Source organism: Carex rostrata, chromosome 17 (genome assembly GCF_964058835.1).
Source record: "Carex rostrata chromosome 17, lpCarRost1.2, whole genome shotgun sequence".
Lineage (NCBI taxonomy): Eukaryota > Viridiplantae > Streptophyta > Magnoliopsida > Poales > Cyperaceae > Carex > Carex rostrata.
In genome coordinates, this window is record NC_135934.1 from 110,352 (window position 1) to 126,992 (window position 16,641).

At 37.2% G+C, this 16,641-nt stretch overlaps 1 protein-coding gene, 23 non-coding genes and 1 pseudogene across 24 annotated transcripts; 24 read left to right on the forward strand and 1 right to left on the reverse strand.

The window, feature by feature from the left end:
* The first annotated feature begins 212 nt into the window (after window positions 1-212).
* On the forward strand, window positions 213-331 carry LOC144569000 (5S ribosomal RNA). The gene has a single exon (XR_013515914.1). It is a non-coding gene; the product is annotated as a 5S ribosomal RNA (ribosomal RNA).
* A 231-nt stretch (window positions 332-562) lies between these two features.
* On the forward strand, window positions 563-681 carry LOC144568923 (5S ribosomal RNA). The gene has a single exon (XR_013515840.1). It is a non-coding gene; the product is annotated as a 5S ribosomal RNA (ribosomal RNA).
* Window positions 682-912: 231 nt separating this feature from the next.
* On the forward strand, window positions 913-1,031 carry LOC144569007 (5S ribosomal RNA). Its single transcript, XR_013515920.1, has one exon. It is a non-coding gene; the product is annotated as a 5S ribosomal RNA (ribosomal RNA).
* A 231-nt stretch (window positions 1,032-1,262) lies between these two features.
* LOC144568924 (5S ribosomal RNA) lies at window positions 1,263-1,381 on the forward strand. Its single transcript, XR_013515841.1, has one exon. It is a non-coding gene; the product is annotated as a 5S ribosomal RNA (ribosomal RNA).
* Window positions 1,382-1,612: 231 nt separating this feature from the next.
* Window positions 1,613-1,731, forward strand: LOC144568925 (5S ribosomal RNA). The gene has a single exon (XR_013515842.1). It is a non-coding gene; the product is annotated as a 5S ribosomal RNA (ribosomal RNA).
* A 231-nt stretch (window positions 1,732-1,962) lies between these two features.
* On the forward strand, window positions 1,963-2,081 carry LOC144568926 (5S ribosomal RNA). Its single transcript, XR_013515843.1, has one exon. It is a non-coding gene; the product is annotated as a 5S ribosomal RNA (ribosomal RNA).
* Window positions 2,082-2,312: 231 nt separating this feature from the next.
* LOC144568927 (5S ribosomal RNA) lies at window positions 2,313-2,431 on the forward strand. Its single transcript, XR_013515844.1, has one exon. It is a non-coding gene; the product is annotated as a 5S ribosomal RNA (ribosomal RNA).
* Window positions 2,432-2,662: 231 nt separating this feature from the next.
* Window positions 2,663-2,781, forward strand: LOC144568929 (5S ribosomal RNA). Its single transcript, XR_013515846.1, has one exon. It is a non-coding gene; the product is annotated as a 5S ribosomal RNA (ribosomal RNA).
* A 231-nt stretch (window positions 2,782-3,012) lies between these two features.
* LOC144568931 (5S ribosomal RNA) lies at window positions 3,013-3,131 on the forward strand. Its single transcript, XR_013515847.1, has one exon. It is a non-coding gene; the product is annotated as a 5S ribosomal RNA (ribosomal RNA).
* A 231-nt stretch (window positions 3,132-3,362) lies between these two features.
* LOC144568932 (5S ribosomal RNA) lies at window positions 3,363-3,481 on the forward strand. The gene has a single exon (XR_013515848.1). It is a non-coding gene; the product is annotated as a 5S ribosomal RNA (ribosomal RNA).
* Window positions 3,482-3,712: 231 nt separating this feature from the next.
* LOC144569001 (5S ribosomal RNA) lies at window positions 3,713-3,831 on the forward strand. The gene has a single exon (XR_013515915.1). It is a non-coding gene; the product is annotated as a 5S ribosomal RNA (ribosomal RNA).
* Window positions 3,832-4,062: 231 nt separating this feature from the next.
* Window positions 4,063-4,181, forward strand: LOC144568933 (5S ribosomal RNA). The gene has a single exon (XR_013515849.1). It is a non-coding gene; the product is annotated as a 5S ribosomal RNA (ribosomal RNA).
* Window positions 4,182-4,412: 231 nt separating this feature from the next.
* On the forward strand, window positions 4,413-4,531 carry LOC144568934 (5S ribosomal RNA). The gene has a single exon (XR_013515850.1). It is a non-coding gene; the product is annotated as a 5S ribosomal RNA (ribosomal RNA).
* A 231-nt stretch (window positions 4,532-4,762) lies between these two features.
* Window positions 4,763-4,881, forward strand: LOC144568935 (5S ribosomal RNA). Its single transcript, XR_013515851.1, has one exon. It is a non-coding gene; the product is annotated as a 5S ribosomal RNA (ribosomal RNA).
* Window positions 4,882-5,112: 231 nt separating this feature from the next.
* LOC144568936 (5S ribosomal RNA) lies at window positions 5,113-5,231 on the forward strand. Its single transcript, XR_013515852.1, has one exon. It is a non-coding gene; the product is annotated as a 5S ribosomal RNA (ribosomal RNA).
* Window positions 5,232-5,462: 231 nt separating this feature from the next.
* LOC144568937 (5S ribosomal RNA) lies at window positions 5,463-5,581 on the forward strand. Its single transcript, XR_013515853.1, has one exon. It is a non-coding gene; the product is annotated as a 5S ribosomal RNA (ribosomal RNA).
* A 231-nt stretch (window positions 5,582-5,812) lies between these two features.
* On the forward strand, window positions 5,813-5,931 carry LOC144568951 (5S ribosomal RNA). The gene has a single exon (XR_013515867.1). It is a non-coding gene; the product is annotated as a 5S ribosomal RNA (ribosomal RNA).
* A 231-nt stretch (window positions 5,932-6,162) lies between these two features.
* On the forward strand, window positions 6,163-6,281 carry LOC144568938 (5S ribosomal RNA). The gene has a single exon (XR_013515854.1). It is a non-coding gene; the product is annotated as a 5S ribosomal RNA (ribosomal RNA).
* A 231-nt stretch (window positions 6,282-6,512) lies between these two features.
* Window positions 6,513-6,631, forward strand: LOC144568939 (5S ribosomal RNA). The gene has a single exon (XR_013515855.1). It is a non-coding gene; the product is annotated as a 5S ribosomal RNA (ribosomal RNA).
* A 231-nt stretch (window positions 6,632-6,862) lies between these two features.
* LOC144569009 (5S ribosomal RNA) lies at window positions 6,863-6,981 on the forward strand. The gene has a single exon (XR_013515922.1). It is a non-coding gene; the product is annotated as a 5S ribosomal RNA (ribosomal RNA).
* Window positions 6,982-7,212: 231 nt separating this feature from the next.
* LOC144568941 (5S ribosomal RNA) lies at window positions 7,213-7,331 on the forward strand. Its single transcript, XR_013515857.1, has one exon. It is a non-coding gene; the product is annotated as a 5S ribosomal RNA (ribosomal RNA).
* Window positions 7,332-7,562: 231 nt separating this feature from the next.
* Window positions 7,563-7,688, forward strand: LOC144569012 (5S ribosomal RNA; annotated as a pseudogene).
* Window positions 7,689-7,902: 214 nt separating this feature from the next.
* Window positions 7,903-8,021, forward strand: LOC144569008 (5S ribosomal RNA). The gene has a single exon (XR_013515921.1). It is a non-coding gene; the product is annotated as a 5S ribosomal RNA (ribosomal RNA).
* Window positions 8,022-8,252: 231 nt separating this feature from the next.
* On the forward strand, window positions 8,253-8,371 carry LOC144569010 (5S ribosomal RNA). The gene has a single exon (XR_013515923.1). It is a non-coding gene; the product is annotated as a 5S ribosomal RNA (ribosomal RNA).
* Window positions 8,372-13,213: 4,842 nt separating this feature from the next.
* LOC144568617 (gibberellin 3-beta-dioxygenase 1-like) lies at window positions 13,214-14,410 on the reverse strand. Its single transcript, XM_078318991.1, has 2 exons — window positions 13,950-14,410; window positions 13,214-13,849 (listed from the first exon to the last, which is right to left on the reverse strand). Exons 1-2 carry the CDS (start codon window positions 14,408-14,410, stop codon window positions 13,246-13,248), a joined length of 1,065 nt encoding a protein of 354 aa, XP_078175117.1. The 3' UTR covers window positions 13,214-13,245.
* Window positions 14,411-16,641: the final 2,231 nt, after the last annotated feature.

Sequence of the window (16,641 nt, forward strand, 5' to 3'; positions counted from 1 at the left end):
CGTCGCATCCGTAAATGGCGTAATTTTGTACGTGAGCGCAACGAGGCGGTTGTCTCGGAGTTTTATCGAATTATGACATAGCAATTCTTAAGTTAAATAAAAAGTAGATTATTTTTTATGAAATAAAATCGATTTTTAATTTAAAAGAAAGAGGGAAATAAATAGTGCAGTCGTTATTTGCGTTTAAGAAGAGGTTTGAGTCATTCTATAACGGATGCGATCATACCAGCACTAAAGCACCGGCTCCCATCGGAACTCCGCAGTTAAGCGTGCTTGGGCAGGAGTAGTACTAGGATGGGTGACCTCCTGGGAAGTCCCTGTGTTGCATTCCTTTTTGTTTTGTTGCCGCGCGTCGCATCCGTAAATGGCGTAATTTTGTACGTGAGCGCAACGAGGCGGTTGTCTCGGAGTTTTATCGAATTGTGACATAGCAATTCTTAAGTTAAATAAAAAGTAGATTATTTTTTATGAAATAAAATCGATTTTTAATTTAAAAGAAAGAGGGAAATAAATAGTGCAGTCGTTATTTGCGTTTAAGAAGAGGTTTGAGTCATTATATAACGGATGCGATCATACCAGCACTAAAGCACCGGATCCCATCGGAACTCCGCAGTTAAGCGTGCTTGGGCAGGAGTAGTACTAGGATGGGTGACCTCCTGGGAAGTCCCTGTGTTGCATTCCTTTTTGTTTTGTTGCCGCGCGTCGCATCCGTAAATGGCGTAATTTTGTACGTGAGCGCAACGAGGCGGTTGTCTCGGAGTTTTATCGAATTGTGACATATCAATTCTTAAGTTAAATAAAAAGTAGATTTTTTTTGATGAAATAAAATCGATTTTTAATTTAAAAGAAAGAGGGAAATAAAAAGTGCAGTCGTTATTTGCGTTTAAGAAGAGGTTTGAGTCATTCTATAACGGATGCGATCATACCAGCACTAAAGCACCGGATCCCATCGGAAATTCGCAGTTAAGCGTGCTTGGGCAGGAGTAGTACTAGGATGGGTGACCTCCTGGGAAGTCCCTGTGTTGCATTCCTTTTTGTTTTGTTGCCGCGCGTCGCATCCGTAAATGGCGTAATTTTGTACGTGAGCGCAACGAGGCGGTTGTCTCGGAGTTTTATCGAATTATGACATAGCAATTCTTAAGTTAAATAAAAAGTAGATTATTTTTTATGAAATAAAATCGATTTTTAATTTAAAAGAAAGAGGGAAATAAATAGTGCAGTCGTTATTTGCGTTTAAGAAGAGGTTTGAGTCATTCTATAACGGATGCGATCATACCAGCACTAAAGCACCGGATCCCATCGGAACTCCGCAGTTAAGCGTGCTTGGGCAGGAGTAGTACTAGGATGGGTGACCTCCTGGGAAGTCCCTGTGTTGCATTCCTTTTTGTTTTGTTGCCGCGCGTCGCATCCGTAAATGGCGTAATTTTGTACGTGAGCGCAACGAGGCGGTTGTCTCGGAGTTTTATCGAATTGTGACATATCAATTCTTAAGTTAAATAAAAAGTAGATTTTTTTTGATGAAATAAAATCGATTTTTAATTTAAAAGAAAGAGGGAAATAAAAAGTGCAGTCGTTATTTGCGTTTAAGAAGAGGTTTGAGTCATTCTATAACGGATGCGATCATACCAGCACTAAAGCACCGGATCCCATCGGAACTCCGCAGTTAAGCGTGCTTGGGCAGGAGTAGTACTAGGATGGGTGACCTCCTGGGAAGTCCCTGTGTTGCATTCCTTTTTGTTTTGTTGCCGCGCGTCGCATCCGTAAATGGCGTAATTTTGTACGTGAGCGCAACGAGGCGGTTGTCTCGGAGTTTTATCGAATTATGACATAGCAATTCTTAAGTTAAATAAAAAGTAGATTATTTTTTATGAAATAAAATCGATTTTTAATTTAAAAGAAAGAGGGAAATAAATAGTGCAGTCGTTATTTGCGTTTAAGAAGAGGTTTGAGTCATTCTATAACGGATGCGATCATACCAGCACTAAAGCACCGGATCCCATCGGAACTCCGCAGTTAAGCGTGCTTGGGCAGGAGTAGTACTAGGATGGGTGACCTCCTGGGAAGTCCCTGTGTTGCATTCCTTTTTGTTTTGTTGCCGCGCGTCGCATCCGTAAATGGCGTAATTTTGTACGTGAGCGCAACGAGGCGGTTGTCTCGGAGTTTTATCGAATTGTGACATAGCAATTCTTAAGTTAAATAAAAAGTAGATTATTTTTGATGAAATAAAATCGATTTTTAATTTAAAAGAAAGAGGGAAATAAAAAGTGCAGTCGTTATTTGCGTTTAAGAAGAGGTTTGAGTCATTCTATAACGGATGCGATCATACCAGCACTAAAGCACCGGATCCCATCGGAACTCCGCAGTTAAGCGTGCTTGGGCAGGAGTAGTACTAGGATGGGTGACCTCCTGGGAAGTCCCTGTGTTGCATTCCTTTTTGTTTTGTTGCCGCGCGTCGCATCCGTAAATGGCGTAATTTTGTACGTGAGCGCAACGAGGCGGTTGTCTCGGAGTTTTATCGAATTGTGACATATCAATTCTTAAGTTAAATAAAAAGTAGATTTTTTTTGATGAAATAAAATCGATTTTTAATTTAAAAGAAAGAGGGAAATAAAAAGTGCAGTCGTTATTTGCGTTTAAGAAGAGGTTTGAGTCATTCTATAACGGATGCGATCATACCAGCACTAAAGCACCGGATCCCATCGGAACTCCGCAGTTAAGCGTGCTTGGGCAGGAGTAGTACTAGGATGGGTGACCTCCTGGGAAGTCCCTGTGTTGCATTCCTTTTTGTTTTGTTGCCGCGCGTCGCATCCGTAAATGGCGTAATTTTGTACGTGAGCGCAACGAGGCGGTTGTCTCGGAGTTTTATCGAATTATGACATAGCAATTCTTAAGTTAAATAAAAAGTAGATTATTTTTTATGAAATAAAATCGATTTTTAATTTAAAAGAAAGAGGGAAATAAAAAGTGCAGTCGTTATTTGCGTTTAAGAAGAGGTTTGAGTCATTCTATAACGGATGCGATCATACCAGCACTAAAGCACCGGATCCCATCGGAACTCCGCAGTTAAGCGTGCTTGGGCAGGAGTAGTACTAGGATGGGTGACCTCCTGGGAAGTCCCTGTGTTGCATTCCTTTTTGTTTTGTTGCCGCGCGTCGCATCCGTAAATGGCGTAATTTTGTACGTGAGCGCAACGAGGCGGTTGTCTCGGAGTTTTATCGAATTGTGACATAGCAATTCTTAAGTTAAATAAAAAGTAGATTATTTTTGATGAAATAAAATCGATTTTTAATTTAAAAGAAAGAGGGAAATAAAAAGTGCAGTCGTTATTTGCGTTTAAGAAGAGGTTTGAGTCATTCTATAACGGATGCGATCATACCAGCACTAAAGCACCGGATCCCATCGGAACTCCGCAGTTAAGCGTGCTTGGGCAGGAGTAGTACTAGGATGGGTGACCTCCTGGGAAGTCCCTGTGTTGCATTCCTTTTTGTTTTGTTGCCGCGCGTCGCATCCGTAAATGGCGTAATTTTGTACGTGAGCGCAACGAGGCGGTTGTCTCGGAGTTTTATCGAATTATGACATAGCAATTCTTAAGTTAAATAAAAAGTAGATTATTTTTTATGAAATAAAATCGATTTTTAATTTAAAAGAAAGAGGGAAATAAATAGTGCAGTCGTTATTTGCGTTTAAGAAGAGGTTTGAGTCATTCTATAACGGATGCGATCATACCAGCACTAAAGCACCGGCTCCCATCGGAACTCCGCAGTTAAGCGTGCTTGGGCAGGAGTAGTACTAGGATGGGTGACCTCCTGGGAAGTCCCTGTGTTGCATTCCTTTTTGTTTTGTTGCCGCGCGTCGCATCCGTAAATGGCGTAATTTTGTACGTGAGCGCAACGAGGCGGTTGTCTCGGAGTTTTATCGAATTATGACATAGCAATTCTTAAGTTAAATAAAAAGTAGATTATTTTTTATGAAATAAAATCGATTTTTAATTTAAAAGAAAGAGGGAAATAAATAGTGCAGTCGTTATTTGCGTTTAAGAAGAGGTTTGAGTCATTCTATAACGGATGCGATCATACCAGCACTAAAGCACCGGATCCCATCGGAACTCCGCAGTTAAGCGTGCTTGGGCAGGAGTAGTACTAGGATGGGTGACCTCCTGGGAAGTCCCTGTGTTGCATTCCTTTTTGTTTTGTTGCCGCGCGTCGCATCCGTAAATGGCGTAATTTTGTACGTGAGCGCAACGAGGCGGTTGTCTCGGAGTTTTATCGAATTGTGACATAGCAATTCTTAAGTTAAATAAAAAGTAGATTATTTTTGATGAAATAAAATCGATTTTTAATTTAAAAGAAAGAGGGAAATAAAAAGTGCAGTCGTTATTTGCGTTTAAGAAGAGGTTTGAGTCATTCTATAACGGATGCGATCATACCAGCACTAAAGCACCGGATCCCATCGGAACTCCGCAGTTAAGCGTGCTTGGGCAGGAGTAGTACTAGGATGGGTGACCTCCTGGGAAGTCCCTGTGTTGCATTCCTTTTTGTTTTGTTGCCGCGCGTCGCATCCGTAAATGGCGTAATTTTGTACGTGAGCGCAACGAGGCGGTTGTCTCGGAGTTTTATCGAATTGTGACATATCAATTCTTAAGTTAAATAAAAAGTAGATTTTTTTTGATGAAATAAAATCGATTTTTAATTTAAAAGAAAGAGGGAAATAAAAAGTGCAGTCGTTATTTGCGTTTAAGAAGAGGTTTGAGTCATTCTATAACGGATGCGATCATACCAGCACTAAAGCACCGGATCCCATCGGAACTCCGCAGTTAAGCGTGCTTGGGCAGGAGTAGTACTAGGATGGGTGACCTCCTGGGAAGTCCCTGTGTTGCATTCCTTTTTGTTTTGTTGCCGCGCGTCGCATCCGTAAATGGCGTAATTTTGTACGTGAGCGCAACGAGGCGGTTGTCTCGGAGTTTTATCGAATTATGACATAGCAATTCTTAAGTTAAATAAAAAGTAGATTATTTTTTATGAAATAAAATCGATTTTTAATTTAAAAGAAAGAGGGAAATAAAAAGTGCAGTCGTTATTTGCGTTTAAGAAGAGGTTTGAGTCATTCTATAACGGATGCGATCATACCAGCACTAAAGCACCGGATCCCATCGGAACTCCGCAGTTAAGCGTGCTTGGGCAGGAGTAGTACTAGGATGGGTGACCTCCTGGGAAGTCCCTGTGTTGCATTCCTTTTTGTTTTGTTGCCGCGCGTCGCATCCGTAAATGGCGTAATTTTGTACGTGAGCGCAACGAGGCGGTTGTCTCGGAGTTTTATCGAATTGTGACATAGCAATTCTTAAGTTAAATAAAAAGTAGATTATTTTTGATGAAATAAAATCGATTTTTAATTTAAAAGAAAGAGGGAAATAAAAAGTGCAGTCGTTATTTGCGTTTAAGAAGAGGTTTGAGTCATTCTATAACGGATGCGATCATACCAGCACTAAAGCACCGGATCCCATCGGAACTCCGCAGTTAAGCGTGCTTGGGCAGGAGTAGTACTAGGATGGGTGACCTCCTGGGAAGTCCCTGTGTTGCATTCCTTTTTGTTTTGTTGCCGCGCGTCGCATCCGTAAATGGCGTAATTTTGTACGTGAGCGCAACGAGGCGGTTGTCTCGGAGTTTTATCGAATTGTGACATATCAATTCTTAAGTTAAATAAAAAGTAGATTTTTTTTGATGAAATAAAATCGATTTTTAATTTAAAAGAAAGAGGGAAATAAAAAGTGCAGTCGTTATTTGCGTTTAAGAAGAGGTTTGAGTCATTCTATAACGGATGCGATCATACCAGCACTAAAGCACCGGATCCCATCGGAACTCCGCCGTTAAGCGTGCTTGGGCAGGAGTAGTACTAGGATGGGTGACCTCCTGGGAAGTCCCTGTGTTGCATTCCTTTTTGTTTTGTTGCCGCGCGTCGCATCCGTAAATGGCGTAATTTTGTACGTGAGCGCAACGAGGCGGTTGTCTCGGAGTTTTATCGAATTATGACATAGCAATTCTTAAGTTAAATAAAAAGTAGATTATTTTTTATGAAATAAAATCGATTTTTAATTTAAAAGAAAGAGGGAAATAAAAAGTGCAGTCGTTATTTGCGTTTAAGAAGAGGTTTGAGTCATTCTATAACGGATGCGATCATACCAGCACTAAAGCACCGGATCCCATCGGAACTCCGCAGTTAAGCGTGCTTGGGCAGGAGTAGTACTAGGATGGGTGACCTCCTGGGAAGTCCCTGTGTTGCATTCCTTTTTGTTTTGTTGCCGCGCGTCGCATCCGTAAATGGCGTAATTTTGTACGTGAGCGCCACGAGGCGGTTGTCTCGGAGTTTTATCGAATTGTGACATAGCAATTCTTAAGTTAAATAAAAAGTAGATTATTTTTTATGAAATAAAATCGATTTTTAATTTAAAAGAAAGAGGGAAATAAAAAGTGCAGTCGTTATTTGCGTTTAAGAAGAGGTTTGAGTCATTCTATAACGGATGCGATCATACCAGCACTAAAGCACCGGATCCCATCGGAACTCCGCAGTTAAGCGTGCTTGGGCAGGAGTAGTACTAGGATGGGTGACCTCCTGGGAAGTCCCTGTGTTGCATTCCTTTTTGTTTTGTTGCCGCGCGTCGCATCCGTAAATGGCGTAATTTTGTACGTGAGCGCAACGAGGCGGTTGTCTCGGAGTTTTATCGAATTGTGACATAGCAATTCTTAAGTTAAATAAAAAGTAGATTTTTTTTGATGAAATAAAATCGATTTTTAATTTAAAAGAAAGAGGGAAATAAAAAGTGCAGTCGTTATTTGCGTTTAAGAAGAGGTTTGAGTCATTCTATAACGGATGCGATCATACCAGCACTAAAGCACCGGATCCCATCGGAATTCCGCAGTTAAGCCTGCTTGGGCAGGAGTAGTACTAGGATGGGTGACCTCCTGGGAAGTCCCTGTGTTGCATTCCTTTTTGTTTTGTTGCCGCGCGTCGCATCCGTAAATGGCGTAATTTTGTACGTGAGCGCAACGAGGCGGTTGTCTCGGAGTTTTATCGAATTGTGACATATCAATTCTTAAGTTAAATAAAAAGTAGATTTTTTTTGATGAAATAAAATCGATTTTTAATTTAAAAGAAAGAGGGAAATAAAAAGTGCAGTCGTTATTTGCGTTTAAGAAGAGGTTTGAGTCATTCTATAACGGATGCGATCATACCAGCACTAAAGCACCGGATCCCATCGGAACTCCGCAGTTAAGCGTGCTTGGGCAGGAGTAGTACTAGGATGGGTGACCTCCTGGGAAGTCCCTGTGTTGCATTCCCTTTTGTTTTGTTGCCGCGCGTCGCATCCGTAAATGGCGTAATTTTGTACGTGAGCGCAACGAGGCGGTTGTCTCGGAGTTTTATCGAATTGTGACATATCAATTCTTAAGTTAAATAAAAAGTAGATTATTTTTGATGAAATAAAATCGATTTTTAATTTAAAAGAAAGAGGGAAATAAAAAGTGCAGTCGTTATTTGCGTTTAAGAAGAGGTTTGAGTCATTCTATAACGGATGCGATCATACCAGCACTAAAGCACCGGATCCCATCGGAACTCCGCAGTTAAGCGTGCTTGGGCAGGAGTAGTACTAGGATGGGTGACCTCCTGGGGTTGCATTCCTTTTTGTTTTGTTGCCGCGCGTCGCATCTGTAAATGGCGTAATTTCATACGTGAGCGCAACGAGGCGGTTGTCTCGGAGTTTTATCTAATTATGAAATATCAATTCTTAAATTAAATAAAAAGTACATTATTTTTTATGAAATAAAATCGATTTTTAATTTAAAAGAAAAAGGGAAATAAAAAGTTCAGTCGTGATTTGCGTTTAAGAAGAGGTTTGAGTCATTCTATAACGGATGCGATCATACCAGCACTAAAGCACCGGATCCCATCGGAACTCCGTAGTTAAGCTTGCTTGGGCCGGAGTAGTACTAGGATGGGTGACCTCCTGGGAAGTCCCTGTGTTGCATTCCTTTTTGTTTTGTTGCCGCGCGTCGCATCCGTAAATGGCGTAATTTCGTACGTGAGCGCAACGAGGCGGTTGTCTCGGAGTTTTATCGAATTATGAAATATCAATTCTTAAATTAAATAAAAAGTAGATTATTTTTGATGAAATAAAATCGATTTTTAATTTAAAAGAAAAAGGGAAATAAAAAGTTCAGTCGTTATTTGCGTTTAAGAAGAGGTTTGAGTCATTCTATAACGGATGCGGTCATACCAGCACTAAAGCACCAGATCCCATCGGAACTCCGCAGTTAAGCCTGCTTGGGCAGGAGTAGTACTAGGATGGGTGACCTCCTGGGAAGTCCCTGTGTTGCATTCCTTTTTGTTTTGTTGCCGCGCGTCGCATCCGTAAATGGCGTAATTTCGTACGTGAGCGCAACGAGGCGGTTGTCTCGGAGTTTTATCGAATTATGAAATATCAATTCTTAAATTAAATAAAAAGTAGATTATTTTTGATGAAATAAAATCGATTTTTAATTTAAAAGAAAAAGGAAAATAAAAAGTTCAGTCGTTATTTGCATTTAAGAAGGGGTTTGAGTCATTCTATAACGGATGCGATCATACCAGAATAGCCTTAAATTACCAGAATAGCCTTAAATGGAAAGTTGATTGATACAATTTTGTACAAGAGCATGGTTTTTTGAAGGTCAGTGAGCAATGGCCCACTAACGCTCAAAGTAATAAAAAATATTTACAATGTCATAGTCTGCTAGGTCGAAGCCCAGTTGAAATACCAGAATAGCCTTAAATTTCATGAGCAATATCAATAAATCTATCTATTAAATCACTGTTGATTAAAATTTGTGCAACTATTTATCAAATTATATTTTTCTCTATAAAGAAAAACATCTGATCAATTTTAATAAAATCGGTATTACCATTCTATTTAGATATTAAATTTTGAAATATAGATATTAATTGATTTATACTATATTATTGAAAATGTATGTGTGAATTTTCACAGATACAATATTAAATAATGATTTATAACAGTCATCATATCTCATATGTATTTGTTTGTATTTGAATAAATTAGCAATTAAACCGGTTGATCCATTGGTTCGATCAGTAAACTGTTAAATCGAAAATTTACCGAGTCCGGTTCTGATAACATTGTATCAAATAGAACTTCCAATAAAACGCATGCAGTACCTGCAGCTGGATTGCTCTCTTTTGGGCTGACTCCGACCCGTTAATGCCCCTAGTCTATAACACGGTGCACCATAATTTGATTTGAAGTTGTATCTGATTTACCAGTATGGGCACCTCACCCTCTTGGGAAAAAGACACGTCTATTCCTCTTTCACTATAGCGTGGTCGAGTGTGCTTCTGTAATTAATTATGAGCGTGTTTGTATCACTCTGGTTGGTATATGCATGGATCGGACGGTGCATTCTTATTCTCTGTTAATTAATTATCATTTTCCACTACTACAGAATTTCAAATCTGCACCGGTTTTTTTTTACATTTAAAACCGGTTTTCAAACCGGTGCTGATCGGGCCGGTGCTGATTCCATCGATTGATTAGCACCGGTTTAAAACCGGTGCTAAATGTAATGCAACAACACCGGTTTTTACGTAAAAATCGATGCTAAATGTAATGAAACAACACCGGTTTTTACATAAAAACCGGTGCTAAATGTTATAAGCTAAACCGGTTTCTTCATAAAAACCGGTGTTATAAGCTATATTCAACACCGGTTTTGTTAAATAACCGGTGTTATATATCAATTGAATTGTCCAGTAATTTTTTTTTAGAACCAGTTTTTATCGTTAATTTTTTTTATTGTTTGGAATTTGGTTTTACATTAGGCTAGTCTCCGAATTTGCTAGCCATAAATTAAATATTCACATGTATAAAATATAGAATGGACAAAACATTATACAAATGAAACAACACATGATTTAAAAGTATCATCTTAACTAAATTTGATAGTTTCAACAAAAACAAGCTAAGATAATATCATCTCTCACACTATCTTAACTAAAACAAGCTAAAATAACTTCATAATCAATTACAAATATTTTTCCACAAAGAAATTAGTTCATATTGCCTGAAATTGTTTAAGATCTTCCATCGAATACGGCGACAAACTTAAGCACTGCATGAAATTATATTAAATTGTTAATTTAGATGTTAAACTTAATGAACTTAAAGAGAATTGCATCAAATTAAATTTAACTAGTACCTTATTTTCATATCTCAAAATATTCACACATGCTTAAGGGGGGGTTAAATCAATTTTCTTCTTCTTGTTCCTCTTGCTCTTTTTCGAATTAGAGCTTCTGGAATCACCGTTGACATCATGTGACAGATTGAGGATGCCAAGTTGTTGCATCCTCTCCTTATTAGACTTGATCCTCTTTGACATGACCTTTTCGTAACCCACTAAAGTTTGATCCATCGCTTCAGATTCCATCAACGGATCAATTCTCATTTGCATTTATTTACTACAGATTAAGAAAGAGGTAAATTAGTGCTTAAGTGAATCAAATTTATATGCTATGACTATCATAATTTGTCTGATCCGTTGCCTACAAAAATGATTCACTGTTGTTTATATATAAATGTTAGATAAAAGAAAACACAATTCATATCATATAAATTAATTGGCTGATCCTACTCGGGAGAAATACAACTGGAATAAAGTAGAAAATTTGTTATTTGCCGATTTCACGCTAAGAGTCTCTTTGGGACATTTCATCAAGCAACTTGTGTGCACGGTCAAAGAGTTCCAAATAGCACATTCACGTTCACAAATGTGGTACCAAAAAAAGTGTTAAGTGTCACCGCGATCTACCAAAGGCTAAAATTTATGGCCTAAATGCAAAGCACCTAAAGAAGCTCATACAAGAGGGAAGAGCACTTACCATGTAACTTGTTGAATTTCTGACAAGAAAGGGATCGAGAACTTGTTTAGGCACCACGTGTTAAGTGTAGCCGCATAATGGTTGGTCCAAGCAACAATGTCTCTCTCGGGCGCTGGCTCGGATCGAGTCTCTCTACGGCCGGTGCGGCGGCTCCATCTTGGTGCAGGAAACGAGTAGCAAGGGTTTAGAGGAGCAATTCAGAAAATTTTGTCTAGAGAGGCTCAGATCGGCAGGTGCGGCAAAGGAGTAGCAAGGGTTTAGCGAAGCCGCCAAGAAATTTCAGAAATTTTTGAATGATGGTGCGGGAAAACCTTGAACTTAAAGAAATTTAGAATGAGGGTGCGGAGCAATTCATATCACCTAAGGTAACAGGTTATTTTTGTTTGTATCCAGTCCGTTTAAATAAAATATGCACAAATATTAAAGGACCTGTGTGTTTTATGAAAAGGATGGATTGACCCAAAATGCAATCGGACAGTCCAAATATAAAGCATAACTATTTTGTTACCTCAGAAGATATGGATTCGAGTGAGAGAGCGCCAGTCGAAATTTTTTCTCAATTTTTGAAGATAGCTGTTCAAATTTGGAATTTTTTTTACAGCGGTTATTTAAAGAAAAGCTATGTTGATACTTGATTTTTTTTTAAATTGCAAGATCTCGTTCATTTTTTATTTATGAAAAATATGCTGTAATTATCATAAATAATATTTAAATTATAATTTTATTATTGTATAATTTTAAAAATATGAAATGAGTACGTGTTCAAATTAAAAAAAAAATTGTAGTCACATAAAATAACTTAACAAATATAAAATAAATTGTAACATAAATTGTAAAATAAATTGTACTAATTAATGACCACAAATGGAAAGTAAGGTTAATTTTACAAATGAGAACAAAATTCAAAACTAAACTACTGGAGCTCACTTCGGATCCACTTCAAATTTAAATCTTCCGGCACTACAGTAGAATAATTTAAATATAACAAATATTTAAAATTAATTGAATTATTGTAAATTAAAATTAATTGATGATAAACTATTTAAATGTATCTCGACTAAAATTCAAAAATGATTGTCAATCCACAATTAATCCTTCTTGGTGATCGGATCGCATGTAATTTGCTTCATCGATATCGTCATTTGCATGTTCTGCAGGTTACATGCCAACAAAGAATGGAGGAACTTCGTCGAAATAATCATATTCTTCTTCGTCTATGACATTTTCAATACCGACGATACATCTTGTCCCATGAAGAACAACATGCCATTTAAGGGCATTGTCGGCCGGGTCAAGGACGTAGAATATTTGATGCGCTTGTTTGGCAAGTGTGAACGGGTCATTAACATATCCCAAATGCTCTTTATGCACTAGAGTAATTAAACCCGTATTTATCAAGTTTTACACTAGGACGGTATCGATCCATTGACACTTAAATAAAGGAATTTTAATGTTAATGTAATTTAGTTCTCAAATTTCTTCAATAAAACCATAATATGAACTTGACATGTCTATTGGCCGAGAATCTTTTGATCTCGAGAATTCTTTCGACCAATCTACTAATGTCACACCAGTATTTTGCATGGTACTCTTGTCATCTTGTTTTTTAGTGTAAAAGATGTACTCATTGATGTCATATCCTTGGTACGTCCTCACAAGCCATTCGGGTCCTTGCGCTAACATTGCATCTGTTACATACAACACCGGTTAATAATAATAAACCGGTGCTAAATGTCTAACATACAACACCGGTTTATTTTCAAAAACCAGTGCTAAATATACAACACCGGTTATTTAAAAAACCGGTGCTAAATGTCTAACATACAACACCGGTTTATTTCTAAAAACTGGTGCTAAATATTCAGCACCGGTTTTTAGAAATAAACCGGTGTTGTATGTTAGACATTTAGCACCGGTTGTAAGTTTAACCGCTACTAAGATACATACAACACCGGTTTTGTCAAATTCGGTGTTGTTTGAGCGGTGTAGATTTGAAATTCTGTAGTAGTGTTCCTTCTTATGTCGATCTGTTTGATGGTTTATATGATAATTAATGAGGCAGGCTAAAACATTAATTAATTCTTTGATCTGAAATTAAAGTACGTAGCATATATATATGCACCCGCTCAAAGGTCTGCATCTTAATTTTAATTATTAAAAAAAAACTATTACATATTTTTCAAATTACTTATTATAATATATATTGAAATAATCATTCTGTGCTCATCATAGCAACAAAAGATATCATATATATATAGCTTACCAATTAATTAGTATCGATATCGTCTCTCTCACTCAATCCCTCAATTAAGCACCCCTCCTTTATTTGAATTTGCCATCTATTTTCATTGATGGAAGAGCCTTATCATAAAGCATACTCTTCAACTTCTGCAACTCCGGCCACGTCACTGGCCTATACAGTGGTGGGCCCTGCTCCGGTCCGGTTAACTCACTAAGAGGCCCTACCTTGACATCAAGTTGAGGCCCTAAGAAATACGCAGCTGACAGTCGTTGATTTGTCTTGCTCACTGTGGACCGGTGCACAACATTGTTAAACGTTCCATTAGACAGAACATGCATGAGATCACCAATATTGACTACAAATGTGTTAGGTACCACCGGTACCGTAACCCATCTTGCCGGGCCAATATCATCTTTGCACCTTAAGACCTGAAGCCCGCTTACTCCATTATGGTACAAAACAGCAACAAAGCCGGTGTCAGTGTGGGGCGCCAGACCGACAACCTGATCTGGATCGGGACAAGCAGGGTACGAGTTCAGATGCATTGCATTCTTTATTTTGCTGGAATCTCCTATTAGGGTATTGTCTATTTCTTCTTCAGTCAATCCCAATGAAAGAAGCATCAAATGCATCAATCTATGGCCTAGCGGCTTTATGGCTTTCTTGTATTCCTCTATCACTGCGCTGTACGTAGACAATTATCTTATCAGTAGAAATTAATTAAGAAAGTTTTTTCTAGATGTACGTACGTAGGAATAAATTAAATTAAAGATATATTTTTTACCAAAATAAAGAATAGTCATCGGGCCAAAGTATCTGTGCCTGGTGAAGAAGAGATCCAGTTTGAATGGCAAATCCTTCATACCACATGAACTTGGGAAAAAGATGAGAGATAGGTGCACCACCATAGCCTGCATCAGTTCCTTTAGTCTTGGCTACCTTGAGCTTGACTTGTACCGGCAGTGCAAATAACCGATGGATTTGTGAACCGAACCGGTTCAAAAGTTCCGGTTCAATGCCATGATTCCTTATGAGGAAAACTCCCCATTCTTGACATGCTTTACCTATTTTGTAAATTAAGTTTGGATCATTTAGATCGATCACTGGGACGGAATCAAGACCAATGGGTTCCACAGATGGATGATCATAGAGATGAGACGACCAATCATGTGAGTCTGGGATTGACTTGAATCGAAAGTTCTGAGGATGTTGTATTTTGAGGTCGACTGATGCTTCAGATGACATTATAGATATATATATATAGATATATATCTTTGATTTAATTTAATTGGAACTTGAGTCTTGGGTTTTGACTTTTGATGTTTTGCTTTGGGAAGATTCAAGGGGCTATATATATATATAGGTGAAAGCTAGTAAACTAACTAGGGTAAACTTCAGATGACATGCACCAAATTTTCCACAATTAAAGTATGATCTGAAAATTTATGTACGTTGCAGTGAACGAATCTTGCTACATTGAATCAGAGATATGGTAAGTAAATTCCAATATCTTGATACATTGAATCACAGAGATATGATAAGTAAATTCCAATATCTTGATACATTGAATCAAAACTAGGAGATAGATTTCAATGAATATAATCCTGAACATTACCTAGTTTTTTTTTCTATTTGAAAATTAAGGCGATGCACCTATAATTAATTGGAACTTGTTTTTTAAATTAACTCTTTAGAATCCTCCAATTCGCATCTTGTGGAGGCCCATTTCGGCATTCTGTGTTGAAAATGTTCTACAGGCCAAACCGTTGAAATCCAAGGACTTCGTGAGTGACGCATGTATATCAAAAATTTTAAAGTTTCGAAGTCATTAAGTACATTATCAAGCAGTCAAAGCAATAATGAAAAATTAATGCATAATTAAAACAATTAAAAAAATAATTTATAAAATGTTCATTGTTTTCACCACTTGAGAATATGCTAAATGAATTCGAAACTTTAAAAATTTTGCATATATATGCATCACTCACGAAGTACTTGGATTTCAACGGTTTAGATTCGTAGTTCAGAGTCAATCCGATAGTCATTTGGAGATGTGCTCACCAAGAGAGATCGGTCAGCACACCTCCAAATGGTTATCGGATTGATTTCGAACTACAAATCCAAACCGTTGAAATCAAAGTACTTCGTGAGTGATGCACGTATATCAAAAATTTTAAAGTTTTGAATTTATCAAGTACATGGTCAAGCTGTAAAAAAATAATGAAAAATAAATACATTAAAGTTAATTTAAAACTTTTTTTTATTTGGTTACCTTTAAAGTAAATTTAATTTAAAATTTATAAATTTTGTATGTATACACAATAATTGTGAAGTTTAAGTTGTTTAAATTCAAAAGTTTATCCAATAAATTTTAAAATCGGTGAGACTCTGAGTTGGAATGTCATTGATTAATTAAAAGGTAACTCGACTAGCATTTGATTAGCTAATTCAATAAAAAATAGGAATAATTGTACCTCAAACAAAGTACCCGTGTGCGTCCCCTAACTTTCTAGAATATCGGCGACAAAAAGATCAAGTTTTACTTCATTCAGTGCAATAACAGTACCAATCTTTCTTTATTGTATAGAATTTCGCTACATGAAAAGAAAAATGCTCTGTTAAACAAATTTAACAAAAGCACCGCCAAATGCAACAAAACAATCGTATAATTTAAACATATAAAGAAAAACGTTTAATCTACTGCGTTCAAGTGTTTAACTTTCATTGTAAATAAGTTAAATTTTTATTTTTAAAAACAAAAACGAATCCCCGAATTCGTCCCTGAGCAAAAATTTACAGATCTAAACTGGAACCAATCTCCAAGCGCGTTCCCGAGCATGAAATTTACACCTTTAAATTTGTACTAATCCCCGATAGCGTCCCCTAGCACAAATTTTATTCATTTGTGCAGAATGTGCTAGGAACAGTACATGTGAACAAGTTAAGCATGTAAACCAATATGTACTGGCAAGAAAATAACATAAACAAAGCAATTAAAATTTGTGCATGTAAACCTTTGTTTACAAACACATTTTAAAGCATATAAATCTGTGTTTACAAACATTGAAAAATTTGTTACAAACATATAAACCTGTGTTTACAAACACATTTTAAAACATATAAACCTGTGTTTACAAAAATTAAAAAATCTGTGTTACAAACATATAAAACTGTGTTTACAAACACATTATAAAGCTTATTCTTCAAACAAATTTTAAAGCATATAAACCTGTATTTACAAACATTGAAAAATCTTCATTTAATGGATTACTTGTTCAAAATGGAGACTGTATTTTTAGTTATTAAATATCAAAAATTGTTAATTTGCATAATTAAAATTAGAACCAATCCCCCATCGCGTCCCCGAGCTAATTGGGTTTAAATTGTACTTTAAAGTACGTTCAAGTAAGTAGTTAATTAATTATTACATGACTGTTAATAAGCTGGGGGACTAGCTCGGGGATTAGTGATTACAA